At 43.3% G+C, this 22,059-nt stretch overlaps 1 protein-coding gene across 2 annotated transcripts in view; it reads left to right on the top strand.

The window, feature by feature from the left end:
- The window catches only part of LOC137420545 (dedicator of cytokinesis protein 1), a gene marked incomplete in the record, with an annotated part of 615,378 nt that overhangs the window by 228,359 nt on the left and 364,960 nt on the right, over positions 1–22,059 (top strand). For both annotated transcript variants that reach the window (XM_078772553.1, XM_078772554.1), the window contains 2 exon segments: positions 1,582–1,682; positions 7,536–7,670. In XM_078772553.1, coding sequence (XP_078628679.1) covers positions 1,582–1,682; positions 7,536–7,670 — 236 coding nt within the window.

Here is a 22,059-nt window from a genome sequence, read left to right on the forward strand (position 1 = left end):
ATATTTTGGGTCCTCTGGGTTTTTTGGGGGTCTTTTAGGTCTTTTGGGTCTTTGCGGTCTTTAAGGTTATTTTGGGTCCTCTGGGTCTTTTGGGTATCCGGGGTCTTTAAGGGATTTTGGGGTATTTTGGGTCTTCATGGTCTCTCTAAGGTTCTTTGGTGTATTTTGGGTCCGCTGGGTCTTTTTGGTCTTTGGGGTATTTGAGGTACTTCAGGTCTTTGGGGTTTTTGAGGTACCTTAGGTCTTCAGGGTCTTCAAGGGTCTTCAAGTTTTTTGGGTTTAAGGGGTCTTCTGCATGTCAAAAATAGTTGTTTTCCCAATTCAGTTATGCACTATGCAATTGCTGTTTAATCTTCAGGTTAATCGGATGAAAATTGATGATTTTTCAGATGAAAATGGCTTTTACAGAAACCTTGAGTTGCCCTTTGACCTCAAAAATAGTTGCTTTCCCAATACAGTGATGCACTATGTAATTGCTGTTTAATTTTCAAGTTAATAGGATGAAAATTGATGATTTTTTAAGATGAAAATTGATGATTTTAGAAGCTTGACCTTGAGTTGACCTTTGATCTTTGACCTTCAAAAATAGTTGGTTTCCCGATGAATTGAGGCAGTATTTAATTGCTGTTTAAATTTCAAGTCAATCGGCTGAACATTGACGATTTTTCAGATGAAAATTGATGATTTTAGAAGTTTGACCTTGCGTTGACCTTTGACCTTTTGACTTCAAAAATAGTTGGTTTTCCCAATTCAGTGACTCGATATGCAAATTCTGTTCAACATTCCAGGCAATTGGATGAAAAATGACGATTTTAGAAATCTGACCTCTTGGTGACCTTTGACCTCAAAATGAATAGGCTTCTCAGTTGTGACCATCTCTACGACTTGGCAAAGTTTAATGACGATCGATTTGGAATTGTGACCTGTAGGCGATTGACATACAAACACACAGACAGACAGAATAACACACAAGACCAACCAACACTTGGAAAATCTTCGATTTTGGATAATCGATGAGAAATCTTCGATTTTGGAAAATCGATGAAAAATCTTCGATTTTGGAAAATCGATGAGAAATCTTCGATTTTGCAAGTACCAAACAGACAAAATAAATAAATAACGGACCCCAATGTAATACCCTCTCCTCCCCTCTGGTGAGCGTAATTATAATATCATAATATTAATGTTGTTACAAAACAATATCACCCTCCCCAAGGGGTTTCTGTAACACGTGGTGTTGCCCTGCCCCGATACCATCGCCGATGTAAATGTTAGTGTCGTGATAATAAGGATAATAACATGACTTCCCCTTACGTTCCCGTAGTGAGCGGGTGTACTAGTTCATCGAAGCGTGGCATTATTGGAAGGGGGTGAATAGTTTTTCTGGCCACTGGAGTTCACGATCTCATGAGATTCTATCATCTCACAAGGTTTTATGTGATAGATTGAGAGACAGACAGAAGACAGACTTGACAGGTGTATTATTTCTTTTTTGATCCATTTGACACTAAGGCCAATGTGTGTACCGTGTCGTGCTCTGTCCACATCGTTGACATACTGGGTCTTTGCTCATGCCCACAGATTTTCATCATCCGACTGATGGCTGACAGGAAGTTCCAGCATTTCCATCCAGTTTTGGAGGCCTACATTTCTCAGCATTTCAGTGCCACTCTTGCATATGCGTAAGTATTTCTATTCTTTGTATGCAATTAAACAATTAAACCTGTGTTTGCTTTTGCCAGGAAACGGTACAATTCAACAAGGACCAAAAAACAATCCCTTCGCAGACATAAATATGGCAGCCCCCCCACCCCCCCGGTCTACCCCGAACATCCCCGCTCCCGCATACTCCATATTATCAGCCTTCGGATCCAAACCACGAGCGTAGAAGATTTTTAAGGGTAAACGCATCAGAAATTTATTATAAATAATTAATGGGAAAATAAAGTTACTTTATTTAAAGAAAACATTGAGCAACACACTCGTAGACCAACGTTTATTTATTTATTTTTTGTATACAAAATCGAGGCTAAACACAAACAAGCCCGAAAGTCTAACAGTGACTGAGCCGGGCTTGTTTGATACTTTAGTTGAAGAGGACAGTATGACCTGGGTGGAGGTACCAATTAACAAATAATGTCAGTATTAAATTATTTTGAAGTACTGTAAGTCTCTAAGCTGTCTGTCACCATGGAAATGAAGAGATTGCATTGAGACACCACATGGTTTATTCTATATGTTGGTCAGTTAGTCAACACTATCAAAGTGACCTCAGCACCATCCCGACACACACCACTGTGCGTGTTACGGAATGAGGTGTTTTACGGCGGCCGGAGTGCAAATCCTGCCACCGACCTCCTTGAGAGAGGACCCAGTGAGTTGGTACTCATTTGGCCCACCTGGGAAGGATGACAGGCTGAGCCAACCCCACCTGGTGTTAATTCAACGGCTGACTGGGATTCGAACTCAGGACCCTAGGATCCCAGGCCCTTCACCCTAACTGTTTAAGCCAACACCAGGTTTCGGGTGGTTGGAGGCAGTTATAAGAAATGCTTCAATGTTTGAAGAGCCCTTAATCAAAATCAAAGTTTTAATTCTATATTATCTGGGGGGCATGCACCCCCCCCCCCCCCCATCATATATCATCACCCTGTTGTCATAATTCAAGTGTGATAATTTGCCCCAACCAGGTATATGACGTAATATATGAACGTTCCCTGAAGCGTGTTGAAGGAAACATGACTGGCAAAGCCAAATAGCATAACTTACATTCTACCTTTCTGAAGCGTAATTGTGGATATAAAACTCACCCAATATGTAGGATAAATATGTGAGGGACATACATACAAACACTGTAAACACAGGAACCAAACATCTACAACGTAAAAAATCGTTTGTTTAATCACGAATTTTCCATTTCTAAAAGCCTCTTTGTGAGTTTGAAGAAGAGGAAGAAGCCCGAATGTATGGTTTATTCACACAGCAGTTTGAACGGAAACATTTATTATTCTACGACAGTAGAAACCCTTTAGAAGGACACAGAACGAGCATACAAAATTATGTATACAGTAGTGATATTTTGTGAAGCAATAGAAAAATATATAAAACGACACAGAAAAAACCCACAAACAACAACAACCACAGCACGATAACAATCAAGTGTTGTAAAATATGCTTTTTTTCATGTGTTTTACCTCATGTGTTTCACGTGTTTGTGTTTCACACTGAATGAAAAACGTTGAGGTAGATCATGCAGATTGTGATACATGACAGGTTTAACGATATGTCTGGCCTGAACTGCATAGGAATCAAAATGGCGGTGTGTGGAGTTAGCCGCCCTACCGCCGTAATGACATCACATCACCCCTGTCATGTGACCGGATCCTCAGCTCTGATTGGTATACGTTTGAGGGGACATACATGCATGATTGCATTGAGACTGGTTACATACGTTCAGCATACGTACAGCCAAACATTGTTCTAGATGGCTTTGTCCTATCAGCTCCGCCGTAAAAACGTGAACGGGCACATAAAATATACAATGAAGGGAGCTGGAGGCAATAGCGGGTGTAAGAGGGAAGCACACAAGCACAACAACAGCAGAGAACAGGGACATCGGTAGATCTGTGGAAAGGAGAGAGGGGTGAGGGAGGGGGGTGGACACGGTAAAAAAACAAATGAACACTACTCGGAATTTCAGGAATGAGGTTAGAGATTGAAAGAGGTGGATTTGAGGTCTATTAACATGGGTAGAAAAGATCAAAGTTTTGGAAGGGGGAAGATAAGAGTTGGTGGTGAATAGCTGTTTTGAAGACTTCGAGGAAGGAGTGCGATTTAAGAGTGGGAGTTTGTTCCAGACGCCGGAGAAAAATTTTTGTTTGATGATTTTGCCAGTTTCACCACAAAAGGGTTGCTGAAAGATCTTGTGCATCCTGCAGGAATATTTGGGGGACAGAGCAGGGGGAGCTAGGCCGGACAGGATTTGGTAGACGACAGAAAGACCACCAACCTGCCTGCGGTGAGAGAGTGAAAGGCCCTCAGAATCAGCTTCATCGTGGGAGATTTCAATGACTCTGAAAGCCTTTGGTTACTACAGCGTGATGCCGAGCTGGGTGTGAGGCAGGAGCACCAGCTCAGAGGGGGAGCAGTACTCCATCAAGCTGTGGATGAAAGCTTTGTATGTGGTGAGGAGCTCAGGGGCGACTGCCTTTCGAGGCCAGCTTGAAAATGTGGTTTTCCCAGGAAAGATCATGGTAGATAATGGGACCCAAAAAGCTTGAGTGACAGAAGTTATTTGAGAAGATTGTTGAGAAAGTAGATGGGAGGGTTTTCCAGACGGTCTTTTATAGATGTACAGCAACTTTTATTCCCACATACCAAGTTACATAATGTATGGGTCATCTATATGAGGGGTAATTCATTGGTGAAACACCAGTGCAGTCATCTTCAGAGCCTTGGGTCTTCAGGGTCTTTTGGATCCTCTGGGCCTTTAAGGGTGTTTTTCTTCTTTGGGGTGTTTTGGGTCTTTGGGGTCTTCTGGGTTTCTGGGGTCTTCGGGGTGTTTTTGGTGTTCATGGTATTTTGGGTCTTCAGGGTGTTTTTGGGTCTTCAGGGTTTTTTGGATTCTCAGGGCCTTTAAGGGTATTTTGGGTCTTTGGGGTGTTTTGGGTCTTTGGGGTGTTTTGGGTCTTCGGGGTGTTGGGTCTTCAGGGTCTTTTGTGCTCTTCGGGGTGTTTTGGATCTTCAGCGTGTCTTGGGTCTCCGGGGTGTTTTGGGTCTCCGGGGTGTTTTGGGTCTCTGGGGTGTTTTGGGTCTCAGGGGTGTTTTGGGTCTCAGGGGTGTTTTGGGTCTCAGGGGTGTTTTTGGTCTCAGGGGTGTTTTGGGTCTCCGGGGTGTTTTGGGTCTCCGGGGTGTTTTGGGTCTCCTGGGTGTTTTGGGTCTCCGGGGTGTTTTGGGTCTCCGGGGTGTTTTGGGTCTCCGGGGTGTTTTGGGTCTCCGGGGTGTTTTTGGTCTCCGGGGTGTTTTGGGTCTCCTGGGTGTTTTGGGTCTCCGGGGTGTTTTGGGTCTCCGGGGTGTTTTGGGTCTCCGGGGTGTTTTGGGTCTCCGGGGTGTTTTGGGTCTCCGGGGTGTTTTGGGTCTCCGGGGTTTTTTGGGTCTCCGGGGTGTTTTGGGTCTCTGGGGTGTTTTGGGTCTCCGGGGTGTTTTGGGTCTCCGGGGTGTTTTGGGTCTTCGGGGTGTTTTTGGTCTTCGAGGTGTTTTGGGTCTTCGAGGTGTTTTGGGTCTTCGGGGTGTTTTAGGTCTTCGGGGTCTTTTGAGTCTTTGGGGTGTTTTGGTTCTTTGGGGTCTTCCAGGTTTTTTGGGTCTTTGGGGTGTTTTGGGTCTTCTTGGTCTTTTGGGTCTTCAAGGTCTTTTGGGTCTTCAAGGTATTTTGGATCTTCAGGGTGTTTTGGGTATTCAGGGTCTTTTGGATCCTCAGGGCCTTTTAGGGTATTTTGGTTCTTTGGGGTGTTTTGGGTCTTTGGGGTGTTTTGGGTTTTTGGGGTGTTTTGGGTCTTTGGGGTGTTTTGGGTCTTTGGGGTGTTTTGGGTCTTTGGGGTGTTTTGGGTCTTTGGGGTGTTTTGGGTCTTTGGGGTGTTTTGTGTCTTCGGGGTCTTTTGGGTCTTCAGGGTCTTTTGGGTCTTCAGGGTCTTTTGTGTCTTCAGGGTATTTTGGGTCTTCAGGGTATTTTGGGTCTTCCGGGTATTTTGGGTCTTTAAGGGTATTTTGTGTCTTCAGGGGTCTTGGTGGTCTTAAGGGTTTTGGGGGACTTATGGGTCGTCAAAGGTCTGAGGGGTCTCAGCAGTCTAAACCTTGTTAATAACATTAGACCTTATTACGACTAGGATACCTTATTAATAGCAAGATACATTATTAATAACATGATACCTTATTAATAACATGATACCTTATTATGACCAGGATACCTTATTCATAACATGATACTTTATTAATAACATGATACCTTATTAATAACATGATACCTTATTATGACCAGGATACCTTATTCATAACATGATACCTTATTAATAACATGATACCTTATTAATAACATGATACCTTATTAATAACATGATACCTTATTAATAACATGATACCTTATTAATAACATGATACCTTATTATGACCAGGATACCTTATTCATAACATGATACCTTATTAATAACATGATACCTTATTAATAACATGATACCTTATTAATAACATGATACCTTATTAATAACATGATACCTTATTAATAACATGATACCTTATTAATAACATGATACCTTATTAATAACATGATACCTTATTAATAACATGATACCTTATTAATAACATGATACCTTATTAATAACATGATACCTTATTAATAACATGATACCTTATTAATAACATGATACCTTATTAATAACATGATACCTTATTAATAACATGATACCTTATTAATAACATGATACCTTATTAATAACATGATACCTTATTAATAACATGATACCTTATTAATAACATGATACCTTATTAATAACATGATACCTTATTAATAACATGATACCTTATTAATAACATGATACCTTATTAATAACATGATACCTTATTAATAGCATGATACCTTATTAATAACATGATACCTTATTAATAACATGATACCTTATTAATAACATGATACCTTATTAATAACATGATACCTTATTAATAACATGATACCTTATTAATAACATGATAACTTATTAATAACATGATACCTTATTAATAACATGATACCTTATTAATAACATGATACCTTATTAATAACATGATACCTTATTAATAACATGATACCTTATTAATAACATGATACCTTATTAATAACATGATACCTTATTAATAACATGATACCTTATTAATAACATGATACCTTATCATTGACATGATACCTTATTAATAGCATGATACCTTATTATTGACATGATACCGCATAACATGATACCTTATTACTATCATCAGCCACATCCGCTCTAGTCAATAATGAGGCTAACCCCCGCTCTGACAGGGAAAATGGCCTTAAAATGCCTGTTGTGTTGTGTGTCATCGGCCACATAAAGATCTAATTAAGATAAAGGTGGTGCATATCGATGGCGCGTGCCCTGGCCAAGAGCTCACGTAACTTCTGGTTAAACGGTAATAGACGGCGGACACTGGAACATGTGGTTAAATGGTTGGCACTTGCGGTTGACCAGCAACCTGCCACGGCACGAAGTCACAAAGTTATTCGCGCACGGTAGCCCCAGGCCCGGTAGGTTTGAGAAGAACCGAGGATAACCGCCGCCTGCCCCCACCTCATAGTACACCCGAAACCCGGGGCCGTAACAATATATTGTATATGTCATGCACACTTGGCCCCTTCCCTCCTCCTCGCTCTTTCAAGTTTCTCCCCTCGTTCTCCCACCTACCTTCCCCGATATTCACTGTACACACCATGTTATGCACTTGTCTGAACTCAGCTCTTTTTGTTATGCAGTTTAATTTCCTTTCCACAGGAAAATCATGAAGGTGCTGCGCTACCATGTTGATAATGTGCAGAATGAGGATCATGCTGATCCCCTGTTGAAGGCGATGAAGTCTCTGGAATACATCTTCAAGTTCATCATCCGTTCTCGTGTTCTCTTCGCGCAGTGCGTCCATGAAGCAGTACAGTATACATTTAAATGTGTGCTTTTAAAAATGTTGTGTGTGTGTGTGTGTGTGTGTGTGTGTATGTGTGTGTGTGTGTGTGTGTGTGTGTGTGTGTGTGTGTGTGTGTGTGTGTGTGTGTGTGTGTTTAGTTAGTTGTTATCTCCATTTGTGGGTTTCTGGAGGTAGAACCGAGTCCTCCCAGGACCCAAAGTATCCACCTTCTCTTCTATAAGGGATCACGGTTCATGGACCAACCTGTTCAACTTTTTCAGATTTGTTCCAAGGAATCTTTTCAGGATCATCACCGAACCCTGGATTGACTCCAGTTGCAGTTCCTTTGTGGTAATATTCCCGGGGATGGTTTTTAAAATCTCAGTGAGGTACCTCTTCATCATTCTGTTGCTCCAATTATCACTGGCACTATTTCGATACCTCATTTTTGAGGTCATGGTATTTGGTCATTTTCTTGATTTCTGCGTTCTTTAGGCCAAAATCGCTGGGTACTGATATCATCAACATCAAATAATGATCATCAATGCTGTCTTTTCATTTTTGCTCCTGAGTACAATGTCCGGACGCAATGCTTTGTTTTCGATGTTCACGCTCGAGGGAATCATCAGGTCATACGTGAGCATGACGTCCTCCTTTTCAATGATTGCCCTTGGTTCGTGTTTCCATGAGTTTTCTGATACTGGGATGTTGAATTTTTGCAGATTTGCCAATGAATCACTTTGCATACTTCGTTGTGCTGTTGTGTGTAAAGTTCTGATAATAGTTTTTTCCATCCTGAGAGCAGGTGACTCGTACTTTCTGTTTCTGTCTTGCAGAATCTACACTTGTCTGTCTGGCTCAGTCCCGCCATATTTTTAAATCCAATGGTGTCGTGTCCTTGATCTTTGGCATTTATTATGATTCGTTCACCATCCCAGTTGAGATGACCTCTTCTTCGCCATTCCAATGAGCCTTCTTTCTCTATCCCCACTCTGTCCCATTATTTTTTGTATTTTCCTGCTCTTTTGTCATTCTTCCAGTGTATATTTGTATATTTCTTGATATTTCTTTTTATATATTTCTTTTGTCTTTTTCTGCAATTGCTGGGGCTGTATTTATTGCTGTTTCATTTTCCAGTGCGGAATCTTCTTTTTACACCTGTTTTTGGAAATTCTTTGCAAGGTGAGTTAGGGATAATTTTTCACGTTTGTTGTGTTCATGTTTGTTTGCAAATTCCATCCGATAGTCTGTTGAGTATTTCACATACTCAGCTCGTCCTACACTCGTCGCTCTGTGCACCTGGTTGAGTTCCATCAGGCTGCTCCCCCCCTCTCATCTCGGCAGGTACATTCTCGGAATGCACTGGTTTTTGTAAAATATTTTTTTGTATGGTAAGGAGTTTTCTTGTTTTGATGTCTAACTTGTTGATTTCTGATTGGGCTCAGTTTATTATTCCGCAGCTATATTGGAACACTGGTACTGGTTTATGGCTTTGATTTTGTTTCTTGGGGAGAGGTATATTTTCAGGATCAGCTTCGTTCTACGTAGGTATTCTTTGGCGATTGTTTCGTGCATTTGTTTGTGACATTTGGTGGCCCTCTTTTACTCCAAGGTATTTGTATGATGCTTCGTCTTCGAACTGTTGTATTGTTGGGGCAAGGTCAATTTTTACATTGTCTGTTTTTGTTGGTTTACCTTGTACAAATGTGCACCTGGCACACCTGTCTAGTCCAAATTCCATTTGAATGTCCTCAGAAAACCGTTTAACTAGTTTTAGTTGTTCGGGTAATTTTTTTGTCATTTGGCGAGAAGAGCTTTAACTCATCCATGTACAGTAGATGTGTCACCTTTCCTATTTCTTTGGATGTTCGGCGATTGGTTGTTAGGGTGTATCCGTGTCCTTGTTCATTGATGAGGTTACTTAGTGGGTCCAGAGCCAGACAAAACAGAAGCGGGGAAAGACTGTCTCCTTGGAAGATTCCACGCCGTATCTTCACATCTGGTATTTTGATATTTCATTGAGTGCTGTAATATCAATGTGGTATTCCAGACCTCAATTGCTTTTTTTTCTTGCTTTTTTTCTTCTCTCTTTTTGTATACAGAGTCGAGGCTCGTGAAAGAGCTAACATTTATCAAACAAACAAATCAAACAAACAAGCAAACAAAGTATATAAAAAGGGGACCGGTCGACAAGATGGGGAGAGAAGGGGAGGAAGCACACAAACACAACATTTGAGAGCAGGGACATCGGGAGATGTGTGAGAGGGAGAGGGCCTGGGGGGGGGGCAGGATAGGTATAAACCGCAAGGACACCAAGGACTTCCAGGAAAGAAGTCGGCACCTCAAAAAGTGGATTTGGGGTGAAATTAGCGGGGGTAGAAAAGATCAAGGTTTTGGATTGGGGAAGATAAGAGATGGTGGTGAACAGCCGTTTTAAAGACCTGGAGGGAGGAGTGGGATTGAAGAGAGTGAGGGAGTTTGTTCCAGAGGCGGGAGAAAAGAGGAATGAAGGAGTGAAGGTGAGCAGAGAGTCTTGATTTTGGCAGTTTAACATAAGAGGGTTGCAGGCAGATCTTGTGCGATCTGTAGGAATATTTGGGGGACAGAGCCCAGAGAGAGCTGGGGGAGCAAGGCCAGAGAGGAGTCGGTAGAAGACGGAAAGACCACCAACCTGCCTGCGGTGAGTAAGTGAAAGGCCCTCGGAGATAGCGTCATCGCGGGAGATTCCATTGATTCTGAAAAATTCTTTCTTTTGATTCTTTGATTGATTTTTGATTTCTTTGATTTGATTTGATTTCTTTGATTCAAATTCTGTGATTCTTTCTCAATCAGTGTGATTATTTGGGGATTGATTTTGCGAATTTGCATGCATTTTGTCATCCACGAATGTGGGACACTGATAAAAGCTTTCTTATCATCTATCCAGGCTTTGGAACATTTAGTTCTTCACATTTTGTAATTTTCAAGTACAGCCTTGTTCAATAGTAGGAGGTCAATTGCTCCATAACACCCTCTCTTACATCCCTTTTGTTCTGCCTCTAAACCTACTTGCTGTGTTAGATGATGGCACATCACTTCTGTGATGATTCCTGTCAGCAGTTTGTATGTTTGTATGTTGGTACGCATGTTATTGGTTTGTATTTGTGGAGGAGTTGGGTTTCTTCCGATTTTGGGATGAGAAAGGTGTTCCCTTCTACGAGGCATTCATCCATTGCTTTTTCCTCTTGGATTAGTTCGTTAAATGTCTGCTGCTCTTAAATGTCTGCTGCTTCCCTGAAAATGTCTGCTGCTCTTCTTCTGCTCCAATCGGATCATCTGATCATGTTCTTGTTAAAGTGGACATCTCTCTGACCATCCTCAGGGAGCCTGCTCAGCGTCGACGAGTCTGGCATTTCACTCAGGCCAACTGGCACGGTCTTCAAGCAGCCATCAATCATCTGGACTGGTCTCCCATCTCTACCACCTCTGACATCAACTCATCCTGGGAATTCTTCCAAAGTAAATTGCTCTCTCTCATGCACAGATTTATCCCATCTCGTCTTCAGTTGTCATACCCTTCCTCCCGTCCATGGTACACGGAATCTTGTGGTGAGGCTGTTGCCCAGAAACAACTTGCCTTCGTCTCCTGGAAAGCAAATCCAACAGAAGAAAATCTCATTTCCTTTCACAAAGCCCGAAACAAGTGTGTGTCCACCCTCAGGAGAGGAAACAATATCTCTCCGTTCTCAAGACCGAACTCTCTTATCTGTCTCCCTCTTCCAAATCCTGGTGGCGTCTGGTCAAATCCGTTTCTGGTGTTTGTTCCCCCTCCATCCCCTCCCTTACCTCAAACGGCTACACAGCTGACTCCACACGTGAAAAAGCTGAATGCCTCAACTCTGTGTTTGCCTCTAAATCTTGTGTCCCAAACCCATCCCTCTCTGTACCCACCATACCCATTACCCAGTCGTACCCTGCTGCTCCTGGACTCCGTGTCCTTTCCTCCTGACAAGGTGGAAAAGTTTCTGTCAACCCTCGACTCTGATTCTGCAACTGGATCCGACGGCATCAGCCCACGGGTCCTAAAATCCTGCTCTGCCGCTCTATCTCACCCTCTCTCTGTTCTCTTCACCCTCTCTTTTGCTCAAGGTCAACTGCCATCTGCTTGGAAATCAGCCAACATCTCCGCTTTGCACAAAAAAGGTGCAAAAACAGATCCTAGCAACTACAGACCAATCAGCCTTCTCCCAATTATCAGCAAAGTCATGGAATCCATCATTGCTTCGGATATGAAATCTTTCCTCTTCTCCAATGGCTTGATGTCTGATCATCAATTTGGTTTCAGACCAGGTCACTCTACTCTGGACATGCTGCTTCTGCTGTCTCAACAATGGATGGAGGTCCTCAATGCCAAACAGGAAATTAGAGCTGTCTCCCTCGACATATCACGTGCCTTCGACACGGTCTGGCACCCCGCTCTGCTCACCAAACTCTCCTCCTTTGGTATCCATGGAAATCTCCACGCATGGCTGGCGGACTTCCTCTCTAGTCTTCGTCAACGTGTGGCCCTGAATGGGTTTCTCTCATCTCCTCTTCCTGTTCAGGCTGGAGTTCCCCAAGGCAGTGTTCTGGGCCCCGTGCTTTTTCTGGTCTTCATCAATGATCTCTCTGACTCTCTTGAAAATCCTCTCTATCTCTTTGCTGATGACTCCACTCTCTGCCGCTCCATTCCTCTTCCCTCAGATCGGCAGTCTGCAGCCTCCTCACTCTCTGAAGACTTGGACAAAATCACAGACTGGTCAAACAAGTGGAACATGTCTTTCAATCCTGACAAATCTCACACTCTTACTATGTCTCTCTGAAAAGATCGACTGGACAACCCTCCCATCTACTTTCTCAACAATCCTCTCCAAGAAGTTCTGTCGCTCAAGCTTTTGGGTCTCACTATCTGCCATGATCTTTCTTGGGAAAACCACATTTCCAAGCTGGCCTCCAAAGCCAGTCGCCGACTGGGCATCCTCCGTCGTGCGAAGTCCTTCCTCGGCACACCTGAGCTCCTCACCACATACAAGGCTTTCATCCGCAGCTCAATGGAATACTGTTCTCCCCTATGGGCCGGTGCTCCTGCCTCACACCTAGCTCGGCTTCACGCTGTTGAAACCAAAGCTTTCAGAATTATTGGAATTTCCCGCGATGAAGCTATCTCTGAGGGCCTTTCACTCACTCACCGCAGGCAGGTAGGTGGTCTTTCTGTCTTCTACCGACTCCTCTCCGGCCTTGCACCCCCAGCTCTCTCTGTGCTCTGTCCCCCAAATATTCCTACAGGTTGCACAAGATCTGCTAGCCACCCTCTGATGGTTAAACTGCCAAAATCTCGGCTCTCTGCTCACCTTCACTCTTTCATTCCTCTTTTCTCCCGCCTCTGGAACAAACTCCCTCACTCCCTTCAATCCCACTCCTCCCTCCAGGTCTTTAAAACAGCTGTTCACCACCATCTCTTATCTTCCCCCATCCAAAACCTTGATCTTTTCTACCCCCGCTAATTCACCCCAGATCCACCTTGTTTGAAATTCCAACTTCTTTCCTGGAAGTCCTGGCAGTGTCCGTATGTTTTATACCTTTCCCACCGCCCCCTTCCCATGCCCCCCCCCCCCCCCCCCAAAGCCCTCGCCCTCTCTCAGATCTCTCGATGTCTCCATGTCTCTCGGTCCCTGCTCTCAAATGTTGTGTTTGTGTCCTTCCCCCTCTCTCCCCATCTTGTCTACCGCTCCCGATGTTATATGTTTTATGTGTCGGTTTGTCTTTCTGTGTGATTAATGTTCGCTCTTTCACGAGCCTCGATATTGTATACAAAAAAAAAAAAAAAAAAAAAAAAAATGTCGTGGCGTAGATTGTGAAGAGCATCACGTTGTTTCAGCCAGAAATTTGGAATTCCATCTGGGCCTGTGCTTTGAAGTTTGGTCTTTTTTGAAGTTGTTTTCTAATTTTCTCATCAATAAATTAATCAATGGGGACATTTCCTCGATGTTGCTTCTTCTTTTCCAAGTTTGGGACCCATTCTGCTTTCTTATGTTCTTTTCAATCTTAAAAAATTTCTTTCCAGAATTTTTCCATTTTTTTTTTTTCAGGGGGAGTTGACACATTCTGCTTTTGTTTCCCCAATCCATGTTTTCTCCTGTTGTTTCCTTCTTCATAGTTTTTTTTTTTTATCTTCCTTGTTATAATTTCTATTTTGAGTTTGTTTTCAGCACCAAAGCACTCGAGGTCTTTGGCTTCGATTTTCTGTTTGTTTTTTATTCTTTGGATTATCTTTTTATTAGTTTTGGGTGTCTGTTTCCTTTCCTGAACTGTTTGTTGTATTTGTCCTACTTCCTTCCGCAGTTGCTCTCTTTGTGTCTCTAATCTCTGTCTCCAATGTGGAATTTGGTTTCTATTTGTGGGGCCATTTGTGGACATTGATTTCCTTCAAGGTGGATTATTTTGAAATCATTTTAATAATTGAATGGTTGGTTCACGTCACTTTGATTTTTGTCCGTTATTGTTACCCTCGCCAGAGGAGAGGATATTGCATTTGAGTCCGTTTGTTTGTTACTTGGCAAATGTTGTTGTTTTTTGACTGGTATGTTGATCACTCCGGTTTGTGTGTTTATGTGTTTGTCTGTCCGCTCACTTATACTTGCCTACAGGTTACAAGTTTAAACCGACCTTCAAGAAACTTCACCAAATAGTAAAGTTTGTGGTCTGACAAAATCCTATGTATTTTGAGGTCAAAAGGTCAACATAGGGCATAGGTCAACCACTTTTTTAAATTTCTAAAATCCTCAATTTTTATCCGATTGACTTGAAATTTGAATAGGATTTTCATATCAGCGAACTGAATTCAACCATCAACTATTTTTGTGATCAACAAAGGCCAAAAGGTCAACATAGGCCAAAAGATCAACAACCTTTTCAAATTTCTAAAATCCTCCATTTTCACATCCGATTGATTTGAAATTTGAAGAGGATTTTCATATCAGTTAACTGAATTCAACCAACAACTATTTTAGGTCACAAGGTCAACATCGGCCAAAGGTCAACCACTTTCTTTCAAATTTCTAAAATCCTCCATTTTCATATCCGATTGATTTGAAATTTGAATAGGATTTTCATATCAGCGAACTGAATTCAACCATCAACTATTTTTGTGATCAATAAAGGCCAAAAGGTCAACATAGGCCAAAAGATCAACAACCGTTTTCAAATTTTAAAAATCCTCCATTTTCATATCCGATTGATTTGAAATTTGAAGAGGATTTTCATATCAGTTAACTGAATTCAACCAACAACTATTTTAGGTCACAAGGTCAACATCAGCCAAAGGTCAACCACTTTCTTTCAAATTTCTAAAATCCTCCATTTTCATATCCGATTGATTTGAAATTTGAATAGGATTTTCATATCAGCGAACTGAATTCAACCAACAACTATTTTTGAGGTCAACATAGGTCACAAGGTCAACATAGGCCAAAGGTCAACCACTTTCTTTCAAATTTCTAAAATCCTCAATTTTCATATCCGATTGATTTGAAATTTGAATAGGATTTGCATATCAGCTTACTGAAACCAACCACCAACTTTTTTTGAGGTCAACATAGGCCAAAAGGTCAACATAGGCCAGATTTCTAAAATTGTCAGTTTTCGTCCGATTAAATTGAAATTTGAAGATGATTTGCATTTAAGCTCACAGAATTCAACGAATAATTATTTTTGAGGTCAAAAGGATGCTCTACCGAGTGCCATTCTACTTTGTTCTCTTTTGCCAAGTGTCGCTCTATGAGTGATTTTGCATTTGTCTGTCTGTCTGTTTTATTTGCTTGTCCGCACAGAATAAATATGATTTTCTCTGCCGTTGGTCCGATTTACTGGAATTTTTCACCATAGGTGCACCTCAGCCTGTAGAATCTTATAATGGTAATTATGACTTCATAGGTCACGTGGTATGGGCGTCATCTTGGAAAAACCGAAAAACGTTGCACCTCAATATCTCCGAAAGTGCTGCATAGAAAAAAATTAAAACATGGCTCATTGTAAAGTACTCTCCATGGGGAATATTATATGTCAATGTGATGTCATAGGTTCCTTCATTTTTTGACATCATAATTCGACAAGTGCAAAACGTCATCCGATCAAGATGAAATTTCTTGAGAATCATCTATGGATAAGATAGTGGAGAAAAAAGAAATGATGATGTCATCGGTCATGTGGTTCGGCTGCCATATTTGTTTTAACACAAAAGCCTTGAAAACCACCAAAAACACGTCCTAGCGAGGCTCTGCAAACTGATTTCTCTTTCTTGTTTTCTATGTGATAAAGTTTTGGTCTTTCTCTGAGTTTTATCAATTTCGTCTCTTCTATTTTGTTGACTAACTCTTCTTCCAGTCTGTGCTGCTCTTCTTCATCTTCACAATCCTCCTCTCTTTCATTTTGCTGCTCGCCCTTGTATTTCTGCCACCGCCATCCACTTTTTCCATTCTTTTCCCCTTCGTTTTTGCCTGAGTCACCTGGTCTTTGTTTCTAAAGCAGTCTTGCCCCTCTTTCAGGGGGACACCATTATTATTTCCTCTTGCCACACTCTTTCTTCGTCGCCTTTGGTCTGGGTCTATGTCAGGGTATGGTCCCCTATCTCGTTGCACAGCCAAAACTTCCTCTCGTGCCATCTTTGCCAAATTCCAACCATCTCTGTCTTTGTGTGTGTGTGTTTATGTTTGTGTGCATGTGTATGCATGCGTGTTAGTGCATGCATGCGTGCGTGTGCATATACAAATGTGTTCTTTAAACAGTATGTTATACATGCGAATGTGTCTTAATAGTCTAGTTGGTAGAGGGGGTTAGCGTGCATCCCTGGAAATCAATTTATAATAGGCGTTTTTATATAGGTTTATTTATAGGTATTGTAAAAAATGCGTAGAAAACGATTTGCTATGTTAAAAAGTTGTCCGGATGTCCCACGTGCCATTTTTATGCAAATTAAGCCGCCATTATGGATAAATCTGTTATTCACCATATCTCCGCCAATATTACAGATAACTGAAAAAACAAGGTGTCTGGACCCATATTTTGAGGGTCAAAGATCATTATTAGACCAGTCTTGAAGTGACCACATGTGTCCTTGGTATGTTAACATGGAAATTAAGAGTGCCAGCATTATCGAAAATTTGAATTGACGCTCTATCTCGACCGAAATTTCAGTGTTCTCCACTATCACATGCTTCACTCATCATCGCTTTCAACAAAACTGTCGAAGTCAAATTCGTCCTCTTCTCCCTCCTCCCCCTCATCATCATCATCATCCTCTTCCTCTTCATGATCAATAGTGTCCAGGAGATCAACCAGTGACGTTGGTAGCACCGGGCCACATGCCCACAACGGTTCTAACACTCCTTCGTCAGTCCTCATCCATCCCTGCCCCTGGTCGTAGGGTTTAGGCTTTTCCAAAATGGGTACGTCAGCTCGTTTGTACAAGCAGACGCGGTGATTCACACGCTGGACATGCGGCTTCAAAGCGGACTGGCAGGGAGGAAGGCGAGCCAGGTCGACCTTAGACTTGGAAGTGAGTTTCTCGTTCTCGCCTACCATCTTGCGGAGCAGCTTGGCTCGGACAACATCCACTGAAGAATCACGACTTTGGCCGTACATCAGGCAGGTGAATTGTTCCAACTGCTTCAGTACCAGAGGGTTTACGATCCAGTTATTCCCGAGTTGCCGGAACGCCTTATGAAACCTGGGGTTCTTCTCAAGCATTTTCAGGGGCCCCACCTTCCCTTTCCCTTTGAAGGCACTGGTGCAGTCCTCTCCGCTGAACACGTAGTACCCAAGAAGCATGGCACAGTAGTCTTCTCCCAGACAATCCGTGAGCTCGGAGAGGTTGACTAGTTGTCGATGTTTCCCTGATCCCGTATCCAGGTACACAGTCAGCTTGATGGCATGAGCATGGTAGAGAAGAATCACGAAGATATCTGTATCAGGGGTTCTGACCACAGCGTTCTTGTAACCAAGAGCAGCAGCGTGGTGGAGGTACAATACTACTCTCGTATCAGTCTCTTCCTGATTGCTGTAGATAGTGGGAAGCTCACGAACCTCGACCTGAAACACAAAGGGGCATTGAACTTGAAATTAGAGGTAGCAAATTGAAAGAGTGAAATCGGCCCGATGTATAAATTGATATACTGTAATCATATTAATAAAAATATGGGGTTCAACCTACCTCACCATTCATTGAAACAAACTGATGAGCTCTCCCCTCCACGATCAGCACTGCCATCTCAGTTCTCTCCAGCCTTGAAGCTGCTTGTTGACCACTCCATACCTGCAGCAGGAGCTGGCAGAGCTGCTTCTTATTGTCATCATTTGCAAGGAACATCTTCAAGTCGTATGGCTTCCTGGTCGCTGGTCCAGCCAGAATGATCTTCTCCGAGCTGCCACGCCTCAGTCTCTCCTGGGCTTTGATAGATCCCGGATGATAACTGTCAGTCGAGAACAAGAAGTGCTTCTTGGCCACCATCTGATCGAGTATCTGGAGGCATATCTCACCACAGGTCGGGGGCAGGTTTTTAAGGACATGGAGCAGTGCCATGCCATCCTGGATGAACAGGGCATCCTTGGGATATGGTAGCTCTTCCGGGGCGACATCTTCCATTAGGTAGTGCAGATTGTTGGCTTTATTGGTCTTCGAGAAAAATCCATCTGGTGTCCCAAGGCTGGGAGGAACAGGCATCAGGTAGTACTTCATGAGTTCTTCCAAGTCTATTGGTTCATCTAGGCACTGCGACTTAACGAGGAGAAGGAACGCGAGGTTGCTTTGCTCCTGATACTGTATGACCTGGAATGACAATGGGTAACATGTTGATACAGATGGTACAGGTTCATATTAAAAATACATCACTCGGGTATTGGAATTCCAGCTTACCTTTCCCTGTGAGGCCGTGAGGTTAACCTTCTTGTTGCAAGCCTCCATGGTCTTGAGTTTCTTCCTCTTGATGGGGTCGAAGAAGCTTTCTGGCTTTCCACTCTGTGGGCGTCCAATAAAGTCAGTTTTCGCAGCCTTGCCCACAGCTTCTGCTTGGAGCACGTCCTTCTCAACATCCACGGGGATGGGAGCACCGGAAGCCAGGGAGTAGAGCCTGTCCTTATCTGTGATGGTGAACGGATTTGTGAAGTTCCTGACAGCAGTGAGGACGCTTCCGAGAGTGTAAGCTCGTGCAAGAGCATTAATAACAGAGATATTCGAATTGTACACGAGCCAGAATGAAATGGCATCAAATTTGTCATGATCGACCTTCATGAAGGAGACATGATCCTTGATTGGGTCATTCTGTAGGCGTTTCAGTAGTTTCTCAGAGCGATAGTTCTCATTCTCGTACCCATTCTGTTTCAGTTCTTCAATATATAGCAAGCGCCCAAGGGTGCCCGGAGGGCGTGAATGGTGTTGGTGTCCTGTTTTCTGAGGAGTTTGTAGACAGTGTGGTGAGTGTGACAAGAGTGAGTGATAGGTTGATGATGGTGAAAATGATGATTGGAAAGCTCTTGGTGAACGTCATCTCGGGATATGCTCCGCAGGTTGGTCGGAGCGATGAAGAGAAGGACAAGTTCTGGTGTGCGATAGAGAAGCTGATGGAAAACGTGAAAGATGAGGAAGTTGTTGTGGTAGGAGGAGACCTAAATGGACATGTGCGAAGGAGTATGGACGGTTTTGAGGGAGTTAATGGGGGTTACGGATATGGTGTGAGAAATGGAGAAGGTGAAAGGATTTTGGAGTTTGCTGATGGAGCTGATTTGTTGATTTGTAATACTCAGTTCGAGAAAGGGGATAATAAGCTTGTTACATACACGTCAGGTGGGTCTACGACAACCGTTGACTACCTGATGGTGCGTAGGCGAGATAGGGGGCACCTCCGGGACACAAAGGTGATCCCGGGGGAGGAGGCTGTTTCACAGCACCACTTGGTTGTCTGCGACATAAGGGTGAAAGGTGTGAGGAGAGCTCGGCGGGTGAAGTACCAACCGAGAATGAAGGTGTGGAGGTTGAAAGAGGTGACAGTAAGGGAGGCATTAAAAGAGAGGCTGAGTCGGGTAGAGCATGATGTGGTTGAGCTTGAACGTGGTTGGATGTCAATGAAAGATTGTCTGTTGGGAGCCGTTGGTGAGGTATGTGGATGGACAAAAGGACCACCTAGGCATGGTGGTGGGATGATGAAGTTGGAAAGAGGATTGACGAGAAGAGGAAGAAGTTCAAGGAGTGGCAGAAGGCGAAGGGTATGGGAGCAGAAAAAGCAGAGCATGAAAGTTATAAGGCAGCCAAGAAGGCTGCAAAGAAAGAGGTAGCAAAGGCACAGGTGGCATGTAGGAAAATGTTCGGAGAACGCTTGGATTCGGAAGAGGGTCAGAGAGCGGTATTCAGGATTGCAAAGCAGATAGGGAAAGAGAGGTGTGATGTGATGGGGGTGAGTTGCGTGAAGGATGAAGTGGGACAAATCGTTGTGGACCGAGTTGGAATTAAAGGAAGATGGAAAAGATATATGGAAATGCTGTTGAATACAGAGAATGAATGGGATGGCAACATAGAGAGTAACCCAGTTTTAGGACCGGCAGAGAAGATAACTGAGAAGGAAGTTGAGGAAGCGATAAAAGCAATGAAGAGTAGAAAAGCGGGAGGGCCGACGGGAGTTGTGGGAGATATGTTGAAGGCAGGAGGAAGTTGGGGTGTGAAGAGAATGACAGAGATCTGTAATCTGGTGGTGAAAGAAGGCCGCATTCTAGTGGATTGGGAACTGAGTACCCTCGTCCCTCTATACAAGGGGAAAGGTGACCCTCTGGAGTGTGGCTCGTACCGAGCGATAAAGTTATTGGAGCATGGAATGAAGTTATTGGAAAGGGTGTTGGAGAGGAGGTTAAGGAAGAAGGCGAAGATCGACGAAATGCAGTTTGGATTTATGCCAGGAAGAGGAACGACAGACGCGCTCTTTATTGTGAGGCAGTTGCAGGAGAAGTACATGGAGAAGAGGAAGAAGTACTGTTGTTTCTTGGGTTTGTTGATCTGGAGAAAGCATTCGATAGGGTTCCACGTGAAGTAGTGACATGGGCATTGAGGAAGTTAGGAGTGGAGGAATAGTTGATCAGAGTAGTGATGGCAATGTACAAAAGAGCGCGCACAGCTGTAAAGACGAAGGACGGGAACAGTGGTGAGTTTGAGGTGAAGGTGGGAGTGCATTAGGGGTCGGTACTAAGTCCACGACTATTTGTAGCTGTGATGGAGGTGCTGGCTCAGAATGTAAAGGAGGGTTTACCGTGGGAGTTGTTGTATGCAGATGATCTGGTGTTGATTGCGGAAAGTATGGATGGACTGAAGGAAAAGATGAACAAGTGGAAGGAATGTATGGAGACAAAAGGTCTGAAGGTGAATATCGGAAAGACGAAGGTGATGGCAAGTGGTAAAGCATGTGGTGAGGTGGAAATAACTGGGAAGTGGCCATGTGCTGTGTGCAGGAAGGGTGTGGGAGTGAACTCCATTCAATGTACAATGTGCGCTGAGTGGGTTCATCAAAAATGTAGTGGTCTGAGAGGGTCATTAACCAGTGTGGCAGCTACAATCAAATGTAAGGTGTGCACAGAGGGAGCTGCAGATGGAGGAAAGGTTGAGTTGGATCTTGGAGATGGCGTGAAGCTGGAAGGTGTGAAAATATTTTGCTACCTCGGAGACATGCTGAATGGAGAAGGTGGATCAGACTCGGCAACGGTTGCCAGAGTGAGATGTGCATGGAAGAAGTTTCGGGAACTGAGTGGCGTGCTGATGAGGAGGGGAGTGTCGTTGAAGCTGAAGGGAAAGGTGTATGCTGCATGTGTGAGAAGTGTTATGATTTATGGGAGCGAGACATGGGTCATGAATGTAGAGCAGCAATGGAGGCTGGAAAGGGTGGAAATGCGAATGGTTCAGTGGATGTGCGGAGTATCGTTGAGAGAGAGGAAGACAAATGATGAATTACGAAAGATGATGGGAATAGAGCCTGTGATTGATGCTGTGAAAAGGAACAGGTTGAGATGGTTTGGTCACGTGTTGAGGAAGGATGAAAGTGACTGGTTGAGAAGAGTGATGGAAATGAATGTAGAAGGAAGTAGAGGATGGGGAAGACCGAGAAAGACTTGGCTAAAGATGGTGGAAGAAGAAATGCGGGCAAGGGGGTTAACAAGGAGAGATGCAGAAAATAGGGCAAAATGGAGAAGATTGTCATGGGGACCGTAAGGCCCTGCTCTAGCAGGGAAATTGGCCTTAAAATGCATGTTGTTGTTGTTGTTGTTGTAATATATAGCAAGCGCAAGGAAGATAGCCGTAGGACCTCATTCTGCTGGACGATATGAGTTTGAATGTGCTCCTATACTGAG

This window comes from Myxine glutinosa, chromosome 2 (genome assembly GCF_964187855.1).
Source record: "Myxine glutinosa chromosome 2, kmMyxGlut1.1, whole genome shotgun sequence".
NCBI classification, from domain to species: Eukaryota; Metazoa; Chordata; class Myxini; order Myxiniformes; family Myxinidae; genus Myxine; species Myxine glutinosa.